Genomic DNA, 12,810 nt, shown 5'->3' with positions numbered 1-12,810 from the left:
CGGTGAGGGAGGGTCAGTTTGACCTCCCTTCGGTGAGGGAGGGTCAATTTGACCTCCCTTCGGTGAGGGAGGGTCAATTTGACCTCCCTTCGGTGAGGGAGGGTCAATCTGACCTCCCTGAGATATGGAAACCTAGCGAGCTAGAGACACCACATTCATGGGATAGTATCACTCTATGTGAATCATTTTCTGTCACATTTTAAGATCGCTACATGGCGTTCTTCGGGTTAAATAGGGTTAATTAAGGTCAAACTCGACATCGCGTCCAATCCGACCTCAGGCCTTAAGCAACTAGCTTTAACCTAGAAACACTTTCTAAGCAAGAGGTCACTCAGGGTGACATCAGGTCAGTGACCATATCACCTTCGCTGACAACTATGGCCTGACTTTGACCCGCTACAGGTCAGCGATCGTGGGAGAAATATGTAATATTTTATGCTGAACGATCGGCAAATGAATTGTTCACAGCTATGCAAAGCATGGTGTCAGTGCTACATATTTATGTAACTTCCAAACGCACCCCCTGTTCTCTTGCATTTTGTTATTGCTACACACACTTGCACGCCTGCATTTGATCTGTGTTGTATGCATGCTGTATGGGACAGCACAGTGACGTGCCATGGGTGTAAAGCTGGCGGGGCTATGTTAGTCGACATCTGTTTCATATACTGTTTCAAGTTGATACTGGTGTGCGACTACGATGTGCCCGTGCGGTTTCTCATAGTGCAATGACCCTTATCACCGTATCATCAATGTCCTACGCAACCGTTATCCGTTATCCGTCCACTGTGATCTAACGCCAACTGAGGCATCCTACTGGTGCTACGCATGTCAAGAGACGGTCACTACTAAAATACCTCCCTTCCCACTTGCTCTAAGTGTTGGTGCCGAAATTTCTCTCAGCGATACCAACACCGCGTGCATCATTATCAATGTTCTGTTAACTGCTTTAAACGAAAAGCATGTTGCTAGGTCCAGTTTCAACGTCCATGTTTTCTGCTCAGTGCATTAACGGCGGTGCGTTTGTTACATCCAGTGGGCTAGATACTTGCTAGAACTTCCGCGCCGCCCGCAACGCCAGGTTGCCGTGAGTGATCAAAATGTTCCGCGTCACAGGGGTGCGGCACCGCAACCGTATGGCACTATCGCTGCTCATGCATTTTAAGGGCGGCATTAACGGATCCACCCGGGGTTCCGTGTTCAAGTGAGCTCACGCTCACTTCATGCTCAGGTCACATGGCCTGCATTCCAATGCGCTAATTTCCGTCGAGCCGACTGTCCAGACTCCACAGCTGAACCAGCCCGGTAGGATTTGAGCAGCAAAAAACTTGACTTATGCGACCGACTGCACTGATTACATAGGTCTGCACCGACTGCACTGCACTGTACAGGTCTGTGCGCGCATATATATATATATATATATATATATATATATATATATATATATATATATATTACAATGTTGCAGCGTGAACTTCCGCCGGAAATCCGTGCACAGAATGTTTTCCGCCGACAATCATGTTTAAAACCACGGCTTGAGTAATGACACAATTAGAAGCGGGGAAACTGTCAACGCAACGGATGCAGGGAATGCAGTGCAATGCAAAGCTTAGTATGCAGCACAACTGGGCAGTGCATCACTCGTACGACCAAATTATTAAACATGTGCGTATATCCCGCAAAAGGTCTGAAGTCTGTCTTTCCCCACGCTAATCCACGTCTTGTATTGCAGTGGGTAAGGGGTCTACGTAGCTTACATGGCGGTCTCCACCTTTTATGAAAAACCGGTCCAATTCGGGTCGCGCTGCAAACTCTCTCCAGCCAATGCTTATTCGTCCCCAATGGCACTGCAGAATCTGCTCCTAGTTACTCAAGCCATTCATATACGCTTTCACATACCTGATTCCAATTTAAAACTGGCGACTGACCGCGTTGGTTGTTAGGGAGCGAGCGCAGTGAATAGTGCCACCAAGGAAGCTAAGGCCCAAAATTACACAGGACACCAAACTTGTTTGCGTGTCAGCATTCCGCGAGGGACCACTGGCATGGAACGCAATGTTACTACCCAGACAAACATCCCCCAAATATCACGTGCATTTGCTTACGGTTTATATCATTCGAATGAATTAACAATATTCACGAGCAAGCAGCGACGCTTGCTTGCGCCTGACCCAACACCTGAACCCGCACCTCAGCAAGTCAGAAAGCCATATGAATACGTTCTACCGCATAGCTAGCGTCATTCTTGTTGCGTACGTGGTCGCGGTTATGTAAGCCTCGCCCGTCCCGCGACCGGAAACAAAGTTGCCTCGAAGAATCTTTCTCGGCTCGGCCTGGGGCAAAATTTTCGTCACGAGCGGCCCCGCCTGGTTGTCACGCTTCCATACAGCTAGTACAAAGTACTAGCTAGTACAGTAGTACTAGCTGGTACAGTAGTAGTACAGTAGCTAGTAGTAAGTACTAGCTAGTACTAGCTAGTACTACTAGTACTAGCTAGTACAGCTAGTCTTTGTAACAGCATATTGGTGTCAGATGCAGCTTTCAACAAGAAGCGTAATTCTTAAATGTAGTGTTGTGTAAGCTGCACTGCATCTGCAAACAAGCTCTTTAATCAAGCATAACCTTTCCGCGGCATTCCGACCTGAACAAATAGGGCCTTTCCCGTGAGCTTAACAAACAAGCAAAAAACTTGGAACTTGCGAAAAATGCCCGACCCGGTTCAAAATCGGGCTCGTGTCTTGACCTGCCATCGCTGTAGCACGAGAAAGTCACCGCTTGCTGGGGCGAAACGGGCATGCGCACCGGCAAACAGGTGACCTGACGTCACGCCATGACCTGCACATCATAGATCCCGGGTGCGCGCCGGCCTCGAGCGCTCGAGCGCGAACCATGGAGCCGCACGTCTTGCACGCGGTTAAGAATTGATGTCGGACACCGGGAACCAAACGGTTGCCAGCGCGCGCTGCACGTGAGGCGCCTACAAATGACAACACGGTGCCAATGATGAATGAAAGAGGTGCAAACGTGCACCGGTGATCAATCGGCCCGACATTGTGATATGTTTCGAAAACAGCCTCGAATAAAACCCGTCGTGCCGTAATCTGCGAGACTGAACAATGAAAACTACACAGGACTGCAGTTTGCCTCAATGTGGCCAACGTCCACATTAAGCGTCTCCATTTGAAGGGCCTGCATTTGAAGCGTCTGACTTTTGCAGCACTTTGGTTACACTAAAAAAAAATATCCCAAAGTTTTGATCTCCTCTTCCCAACCGTCTTCAGCCAATTTTCAACAGCGTGTTTTACGGAAAGTGCGACCACCGTACGAGTAAATCCCCGCCCGTCACGCCCTCATGAGAGACGTGTTTGTCCAGTCATCCGCCAGACCAGTTTGTATGAGCTCCACAAAACGCGTTTATATTACTTAAGTTTTTTAATAAACTAGAAACGACTGTTCGTAATCACGCCAGCTGTCATCTCACCGGTCCTCCGCTCCGCAAAGCGGCTTATTGATCATCACAAACACCAGTGTTCACAACTCCACGGCTTTAGAAACACCCGCGCCGTACTGACCACAGCGGGAAGAGCTTTCTAGACTTTCCAGCAGGCAACAGACACTAATGTTCCTGAGTTTTAGCGTGAGGTGGAGGGATCTGTGGGCAATGAGCAAAATTAACGGGCTCATAACGACCTTCACTGACTCGGACGAAGTTTCGTCCCTGCTGTGCGTCCCTCTATAGTCCACCACCGTCGCCACCGGCGTCAGACAGGCACCGCCGCCGCCGGCGACAACGCACACCTCCATCCGCTCACCTGGCTGGTTGAAGAGCATGATCAGCGCGAAGGGGAAGATGAACATGGCCAGGAACAAGACGATCTGGCGGCGGGAGCGGGCGCCCGCCATGGTGGGGCTGCTCAGCCCTGCCGGCCGCCGCCGCAGGCCCCTGCCGACAGAGCGCGCGCACGCCGGTCACCGCCCGCCACCGCCACCGGCGCCACGGCTGAGCCTGCACTGCGGCTCCTGCCGGCATGCCACCGACGCCACCGCGCCGCGCCGCGCCACGCCACGCCGCGCCGGCGCCAGCCGGCCCGGGCGTGCCGGCCTCGGCGGAGGTACGCTGGCGAGTACGGCACGGGGTCGGCCTACGCACCGCGCTGCTGTCAAGTGCTGGGAGAAAAGGCGGCGTCGCAGGCCAAACACGCGTCGAGGGACAGAGGGGCAGGTTGTGGAACGTGGCGTTGCGGTGCCCACGGTACTGTGTGATATGGGGCGACGAGTTTGGGGTATGCAGACTTCCGAAAAACATTAAAGGTGACCATAACTGGGGAGGGCAGCAGGCACCAAACTGACGCTGTAAGAAAATGACTTGCGCAACATCTTCCAGAAGCAAACCCCAATGTGTTAAGTATCATGCGAAGAGATATTGCACTGTGTACAGCACTGCACTCCAACAGCACTGTGTACATCTGAAATCCGTGGGAGACCAATTAAGACCCAGCGGCTGGCTATGCTGAAACAAACCGACCGATCGGCTACGCAAGTCCGCTGTGAGGCGAGCTTAACGGTCCGCCTAATGACCATTGAGCCCGCTAAGTACATGTCTTCGACAAGTGTTAGTGGTAATGGGCGCCGTTATCTGCCAGCTGGATTACACACGACGAAAAAAACATGTAACGCTGCCACGGATTATCTTGTCGGATGCAAGGAAACTTGATAGGGAAGCTGTCGAGCGTCATTTAGTTCTATCGTGTAATCATCAAATACGCATGACTGTAAGCACGACGCCATCAGGACAGCAGGCTTGCTTCAACAGCTTTTTTCTTTCTGGATATTCTTTTGATAGTTTCAAAAATAGTTTGCGTCAGAGAAAAACAGCGTACGCAAGACTACTGCACTTTTATCCCAATTTAGGTGTATCCATGTCGAATTTGTGTCCGTCCAATTTTTTTTAAATCTCGTTTATGTCTCTGTCAACTATTTCCGCTTTGGCTACTTTTCCTGTCGACTTTTATCCCTTTCAATAACTTGTGTTCGATTTTTTTCCATTCGGCTTTTCTAGTCGAACTTTGCCAGGAAATCGTCGCCTGCAGCTGGGGCGGAGAGGACAAGAAAGCATGGAGAGGGAGGGAACGACAAACGTGCAACAAACGTTGCACCAGCAAAACTTCACTTTGAGAGAGCGAGCAATGACAGTTTACCCAATGCATACAGAGACTATTAAATGCAAACCTACGGAGAATACTCAATCCGTGTCTACAGAGAATACTTGATGCGTACCTGCAGAGAATACTAACTTATCATATTCACAACAAAGATTTTCACCACGCGTAATCATCTCGTTATGCCAGGTGATTTGAGGGTCGATTCAGCCTGATACCTGCATCTTGGGTCAGCAAGTCATTACAACAGCCACTGATTACAAACACGAACTTGAGTTCATAATGAGTGGCATTCAGCAACGTCAGACCCTGCCTTTTAACGTCATTTACATTATGCTAAAACACTGATACATGCAAGGTGCGAGAAAATGGACGCCATTTGCAAATCAGCACCATCGATTCCACCTCACCTCACCTCCACCTCACATGTCATTCGTTACTGCGGTTCAACCTGTTCTCGTTAAACCACGAATCCCAGCAAATATGCCATACTTACGGAGCAAAACGCACACTGGATGCCTGTTCATCATTCACCTGCGCAAACTTGTCAACGTCTTTCATTTTGAGCACCGTCAACCGCGATTAACGACCGATAGACATTTTCGATTGGTGACCTCATTTGAACCCCAGTTGCTTGACCTATGACTGCCGCCACGCTACAGTCTCATAGCACCACCCTGGCTGATGGTAATATTCAATTCAATCCTTTAAAACTGAACTGCTCTACCGCTGGTGGGAGCAGACAGCTGGGGCATACCGCCTTCCTCCCTCCCCCCCCCCCCCCCCCCCCCCCCCCCCCCTCTTCTTCCCTCCAATAACCAGTGTCATAAAGAGAGAATGGCGGGCAATTGTGGCGTTGGAAGTACCTTCACACGCCGTTCCTTCGAATCCGGTTGCAAAGCGTAGAAAGTAACTACTTACTTCAGCGCCCTGCGATTCTTCTATTTACGGGGAGACCTGAAGTAAGGAGTTTCTTCACCAGGCATCCATCGGGTCTCATAAACGCAACTGCTTTGACCATGGAAAAGACAGTTACTACGAAACTGAAGTTAACAAAAAGATGCTCTGACCGGTCGTAAAATCATCAATGGTGATTACCGAGGAGCCGGCGCTTGGCCATGCGGGAGCGGAGGAACAGGCCATTCAGGCTCAGAATCAACCTGCAGTGAGAAACTGTTGCGCTATGAAGCGATGACAACACGGCAAGGGCGGACAAGTACGCATATGTGAGGAAATCAATGCAACTGAAATTCGCCATGCAACTTTGTGGGCATCACAAAGATACACCACGAGCTGTGGTGGATAAAGCTCGCAGGCCGTTATGAAAACCAACCTCTTTTCCCATGTTGCGGGTTTCACGAATTTGTTTTTCTTTTTTTTTTTTTGCTATGACACGGACAGACAAGATACAAGTCAACGAAGTGCACAACATTGGGTGAGGATAAAGTCAGCTTTTTCCGGGCTTTTGTCGTTAGGTGCATATTGCCTTCGCAAGTAGAACACGAAAGCTCAAGAGCACGAACACACGAACTAAACAGCTTTGTTTCCTTCCGCGAGTAGCGGAACAATGTCGAGATTTATAAGATGTGTGCATTTCAGCAAATAAAAATATGATCGTAATTGGTCTATGAATTTATGGCCACTCAAATTGCACATTCATTGCTGGCATTCCTGTATGTATCAGTGGCATCTTAATCTCTCGGGTCTAAAGCGACAGCATCGTTGCCATGGAAACGGCCGGTTGTACCGCTATTGAGCTCATGGCTACAGAAATAATATTGACCTTACTTCAACGTCTGCATTTTACGATTTACTTCGGAGTGGTGATGCCAGGGTTATGAAACTGGTGTAGGAGGTAGGTAAGTACGCCGAAATATCTTCGGCCTGCCAGAAGTAGAAACTTCTCTTTATGAAACTGGTTACTGGACGCGCGTTAAGTGGAGCAGCTCGGAAGGTTTGACGGCGACATACTTCCGTCACCGCTAGCTATGTTCCCCAGCGGTGTCCGGGAGGCTGCTGGTAGTTTTATACTCGCAATATCAGAGCGCACCCTATCGAATTTAAGCCCGCGTGTGCGCCAGGGGTACGTAGTATTTTGCTTTCGAGCGTGCGAATCAAGACCCTGTCACGCCAGACCTAAGTACTGTCGGAGCGATTTTGCAGCGCACCGTTGCTATAATCGACTTTCAAAACTTCCTGTCAGGTGAGACGACCGACCCAGTCGCAAGCGGCGGCAGCTTATACACTAGCAGTATCCTTCTCGGTTTATCTTGGTATCGCTTCAAATAGCTTCACTGCACTTAAAATAACTTCCACCCAGCACGTAGCCGTCACTCAGCCCGGGGGCCTATCGCAGCGGTGCAAGGTCCTACGAGATTGTCTTGTCTGGGGATGAGGCGGGGATACTTGTTTGCTGGCCTCAGATAACTCCTCCGGCGAACGTATGTGCGCCTGGGAGATATGCAGGCGGCTGGAGGAAGGGAGGTGACGAGCACTCTCGACGAGACTCCATACGCTAGGACGCCGAGCATGTTTGGACGCTGCCGCGGCTGAGCCAAGGTCACCAATTGTTCAGCGCGCGCTGGACCGGTGTTAGTGTGCAAGGACCGGCCGCCTGTCCGTCGTTTCACTATCAACAACAGCAGGGCCTACGCACCAAAGCCGACAAGGCCCAACGGTCCCTTTGCCACCGAGTCACCATTCTCCAGGAGACCGGGTGACGACTTCGCGAAAGATGGGCTGGGAGTCCGTTGCAGCAATGACAAACTGAGAATGAGTGATCGCCTCCTTCATAACACCGAAGCGTAGTATTTTTAAAAACGACTTTGAATTATTGCTTGCACACCCAAAAACAAAACAGTCGCAGGCCCCTGACGCACCCCCATGGTACTAAAGGTACAACAACCCCAACTGCCTCCAGGACAGTCCTGCATAACAGCCATTCACCCTGACAAACAGCCGTTGTCATACATCTCCGGAGCCCCCAGGCCACACTGTCCTCCAAAACGGCGAACCGTCCTCCTCACAGCTCGCCACTACGTCAACTGCATGGAAGTGGTAGACAAACCGATCAAACTCCATCGACCGACTTAAGAGCTCAGGTGAAAGGTAAGCTCTCCTGCACACAGCCCACGTCACCGCCAACGTATGACCTTTAATAAAAGTTGTCATGGCGCGATGCTTTCAAATGGCGCTCGTGTTGCAAGCCATAAACGTAGGTTGAAAGAACGTCAACGAATACGATACCAAAAAGATATGGTGGCGTTGCATGTGCAAAACGCCACAGCGTTACATACCAAGTGGTTGGCAAGGATCAGACGTCAAAATGACAACATCCACCGCATTTCAAGCGCATCGCGGCCAACAGACTTTATCAATACGTTTTTTACGGATTGCGGATCTTACAATAATTTTACTGTTACGTTGCGGCCCTATTAACGGTCTGTGGATTGTTGTATGTACCGTAGCTCAACGGCCTGTGGGTTGTCGAAGGCACCGCAGTTCATGTTGCGAGGCCTATGCTGGATACTGATTCGACGAGGGCGGCTTCCATTTACGACATGAGCCCATCTAGTTACCTTCGAAACGCGAAGCCCGCGCCATCACGGCGAAGATTAGGCTGCGGCTCGGACTTTGCACCACCGCCCGATCAAATATTCATATTTTCATCAAGGTTTCGCCATGAAGCTGTAGACAGTGAAGTGCATACAGGACACGTGCACAAGATCAGCCCGCCGGGACCAGTGCCGAGTGGCTGTGCAGTGAACTGAACAGGTCGCTAGCCGCCCCGATTCCAACACGCGATGATGGCCTCCCGCGGACAAGTCAGCCGTGAAGAGCGTAAGTCCCGTCAGGTGGAGTGCTCAGTGCAGACAGTGCTGCGGGCAGTTGCCCTCCCCCCCCCCTCCCCCCTCCCCCGGCAGTGAGGCACACAGTGCAGGCAGTGGGGCCGCCGCATGAGGCAAAGGCAAAGGCAAAGCTCACTCGCAGCAGGCTACCTGACGCGGCATGGCGGCGAGCAGCGACGCAACCATTCGGCCAACCACTGTGGGAACGGTCGGCACCAATTAACGGCGGGCGTACACACGCCTGAGTCTGGATTGGAGAAAAGTGAGGGCAGCGTTATAATCACAGCACTGGGTGGAAAAGGACGTCAGAGTGAATCCACAACCTCGTTGTTAAATGGGAACCACATTACGTAATACGCGAGCTGAAAGCGATAACTTTTCTACAACCTAACAATACTGACCACTGTAGTCACGCCACATAAGTGCCACGTATTCCATGCACTCAGGTGTCGGATGCATACATATGCGTTTACTGCTTGCGTGTCACCTTGACGGATAAAGCAGCCACGTCCCGCAGCGAAGCAAATTATATCATCTAAGCCTGGATGTAAAAGACGTCCTTGCGTGGTGCGAACTGTTGTGCACCCACAGCCTCGGCGAATGTGCGACAGGAAAACTGTGCGTATAAAGAGGTTTGTGATGCCAATGAATATGAGAAACCTACATGGTGAGATAGCATCGATATGCATGTCATTTTTAATCGCGCCGCCACGTTGTACAGTCGAGCCAAGTTGTGCCTCCATGCCCGGAAATTCGTTCGTACTGTATAATACATGCCCCAGCAAACCAAGACAGACCCATTTTTGCCTGGCATGTGTTGGAAGCAGCCATAAATGTGTCATCATACGGCAAACGACTATGAGATGAAAACAAAAAGAGCCGCCAGATGGCAGGTCATTACATTATCGTCGCCCAGGTGGCGCTGTTGGGCGACAGTGGCAATATTTGACGAGTGCGCGGAGCGACGACGAGCGTGCGTAGTAACAGGGAGACACCAACCGACGCATTCCTGGCATAGATTTACAAAACTCAAAGGGGGAAAGTGCTCATATTGTTCCAGGCATTGGTTGTCCGCCAGAATGATCGCATTTGCAGCAATGCCCGTCCCCGTGGCTCAGTTGGTTAGAGCGCCTGCATCCCGATCCATACAGCCATGGCAGGATGGGTTCCAGTCGCTTTAGGGCACTCGCTATTTGCCTTTGGCAGGTATGGCCTGCGGCCGTGGCAGCGGTCGCGCTAAAAGTCAGTTGACGTCAGAGGGCGGAACGGACGTCCCGAGCGTTGCGGTACGTTAAGCTCTCGCCCCTAAATTCTGCCGTTGCCTGGAATTGCGCGATCGAATGGTGGGGGTCAGGGCTCACACAACAAGCACTGCTTTGCGTGAGCGCTGATCCCAGAAATCCATCCATTCAAAGGGTTCGGATCAATTTGTTTTTAAATGCTTGCTATTTTGTGGTCAGCCTGCTGCTGAGATCGCAAATTCGGCAATTGTGGTCAGTTCGGCTACACATCCACATTTTCGAATGAAAAGTTCCATCCCAAATCCATGACGACGCAGCTTGTTCCCCAATGAATTTCGGCACAATCGGATTCCAGGAACCATGTTCCTTTCAGCAAAACCAAGTCTTTTCTGTTCATATTTGTGGTGAAGCACATCGACAAGACCAGCCCACGCGCCATTTAAACGTGTGAATAACCATGAATCAATTAAAAAATGTGGCAATCAATAAGGAAAAGACACCTGAAAGCACAACACTTTGCAGACCTCAAACAACGGCCCAAGCTCAGGCTACACTGAGCACCAGCATGGTGCGCTCCACTCACCCAGAAGGTTGGAAGACACAGTCCGAGCTGCTGGTTGCTGATCACATGTTGGATCACCCTCTGAAATGGAGGGTGTTGGGTCTTCATGTGGGCAGCACTTGTGGATGTGCAGTCATCCCTCCAGAGGGCAGCTTCAGACTGGACAGAGGAAGGTATGGGGCTGGGCCATGCAATACATGCCAGGGCTGAACACAATTAAGTCAGCATAAGTCCATGCCTGGGGCTGAACTGATGACCTTGTGGGTGGATGGAGACACATTGGTATTCTGTGCATGATGCTGAGGATTTGGGAGTCCAAACCAAGAGTGGGATTGGGCTGTCAATACAGGGCCAACATAGTCCCAAGGGGCTGTGACTAAAAAAAAAAATGGATGGAGGTCTTCACATTAGCACAGATTTTGGGGACAGTTTGCTATGGCCCAAGGGTTTTTGGTTGTACTGAGATGTGGCTGCAAAGATCTGTGGATCAAAGAAGAGGCAAAGGACACACCTTGAGTACAAACTATTATGTGCTAAATGCACAAACAATAAGCAATGCAAGAAAACTTTCCATGATTTTCAAGTGTTCATAAGGTGAGTTTAGATTTCAGCTTTATTTTGCTCAAATTTTGACTTATAGCCCATGTATCGGTCCTCATGCCTTCTATGCACCCAAATGCACAGTGCCAAGTACTACAGTGCATTTTCTGATCCTATGTTTTGTTTTCTCTTTGCCTCTTATTCAGCAAGCATGCTACAATGTTTCTGCAGTAATGTCTTCTACCAACACTGGATCCATATTTCAGCCAGATGCACGAGCACTACAGAACATTATTTGTTATAATGTTATATACAGGGCAGTGGTGTGTCAAACCTTAAGTGCATAAATTGCAATTTTAGCATTTGTCTGCACTGCTTGAGTTTCAGTAGCAGCATTCATTAGCAACCATTCTGCTGGCTCATAGAATGGTATGGAATGCTATCCTGAGATAACATATGTGCTAATTGGACAGCAGCATCTGAGATGGCACATGTTTGCTGAGTTTATTATTTAGTATTGGCTCTCGCATTTACATGTGCTGGCTACAGCTCTGACCTCAGCAAAGCAAACAATGAATCCAGATGTCTAGCAGGATTCTAACAAACAGGTATTTCACATCCATATTCCATCGCATGCAGTCCCAGCAAAAAATACATTGCTTCCTTTGTAACTCACTGTCATATGAAAGCAGATCAGGCAGACTTTGAGGCAGCATTACCACCAGATCATACATAACACGCTAAGCGAGAGGATCTTTAGATCAATTGGCGATTCGGATGCTACTTACACATACCTGCGCGTGCCGACTGGCAACAGGCGGTGTCTGAAAGCTGAGACTGCCCAGCTTCTTCCGATGATGTGCAATATGTGAGTACTAACACAAACACATCACCTTGATCCACAGATATCGCAGCCTGAGCTTCTTCTACTTTTTCAGCCTCTACTTTTTCTAGAAGAACCACGGTGCGCGTGGGTGGTACGTAGCTTTCACATTCAATGTGCCTATCCACTGCAATCACACTTACACTTTCAGGGCCTTGACCCCAAAGTCAACAGACGGCGACGCATGTGCCCATCGCTTATCTCAAATGGTCAAAGCTAATGTTTGGGCGACAGCGAAAACGGCCTGTCTGGGGGAATACCGCACCGAGATATTCTCAGAAAAGCTGCCAATTTGTGGCAGCCACAGCGGCCACGAATGCTTTCCCTCGGGTCTCGAAATCGTGAGCGCGATATCTAGAAGAACCGGGAGCGCATTCATGGTCGTTGCAAGTGCAATTAAAGGATAGCGGTGCTGTTTAACCTCGAAAAAGTTGGAGAATTCCTAAGTCCTGAGCGCGCAATCAAGGCCATTAGGGGTACCCGCCCACTTAAAACGTTGAAATTAGAGATTTATAGTTAAGAAATGCAGCAGTGACCTAAATCTCTGAGGATCCCAGTTGGAAGCGTGGCGCAGACA

General features: G+C 49.9%; 1 protein-coding gene across 1 annotated transcript in view; it reads right to left on the bottom strand.

The window, feature by feature from the left end:
* Nucleotides 1–12,413, bottom strand: part of LOC119097118 (alpha-1,3-mannosyl-glycoprotein 4-beta-N-acetylglucosaminyltransferase B) — a 56,942-nt gene extending 44,529 nt beyond the window's left edge. Inside the window, exons 1-3 of the mRNA XM_037220169.1 lie at nucleotides 12,145–12,413; nucleotides 10,832–10,891; nucleotides 3,813–3,943 (exon numbers count right to left, since the gene is read on the bottom strand). Coding sequence (XP_037076064.1) covers nucleotides 3,813–3,903 — 91 coding nt within the window. The 5' untranslated portion in view covers nucleotides 3,904–3,943; nucleotides 10,832–10,891; nucleotides 12,145–12,413. The remainder of the gene's footprint in view (nucleotides 1–3,812; nucleotides 3,944–10,831; nucleotides 10,892–12,144) is intronic.
* Nucleotides 12,414–12,810: the final 397 nt, after the last annotated feature.

Source organism: Pollicipes pollicipes, unplaced genomic scaffold (assembly GCF_011947565.3).
Source record: "Pollicipes pollicipes isolate AB1234 unplaced genomic scaffold, Ppol_2.1 Scaffold_2445;HRSCAF=2866_pilon_pilon_pilon, whole genome shotgun sequence".
Classification (NCBI taxonomy): Eukaryota; Metazoa; Arthropoda; class Thecostraca; order Pollicipedomorpha; family Pollicipedidae; genus Pollicipes; species Pollicipes pollicipes.
This window is presented reverse-complemented; position numbering and strand designations above follow the sequence as displayed.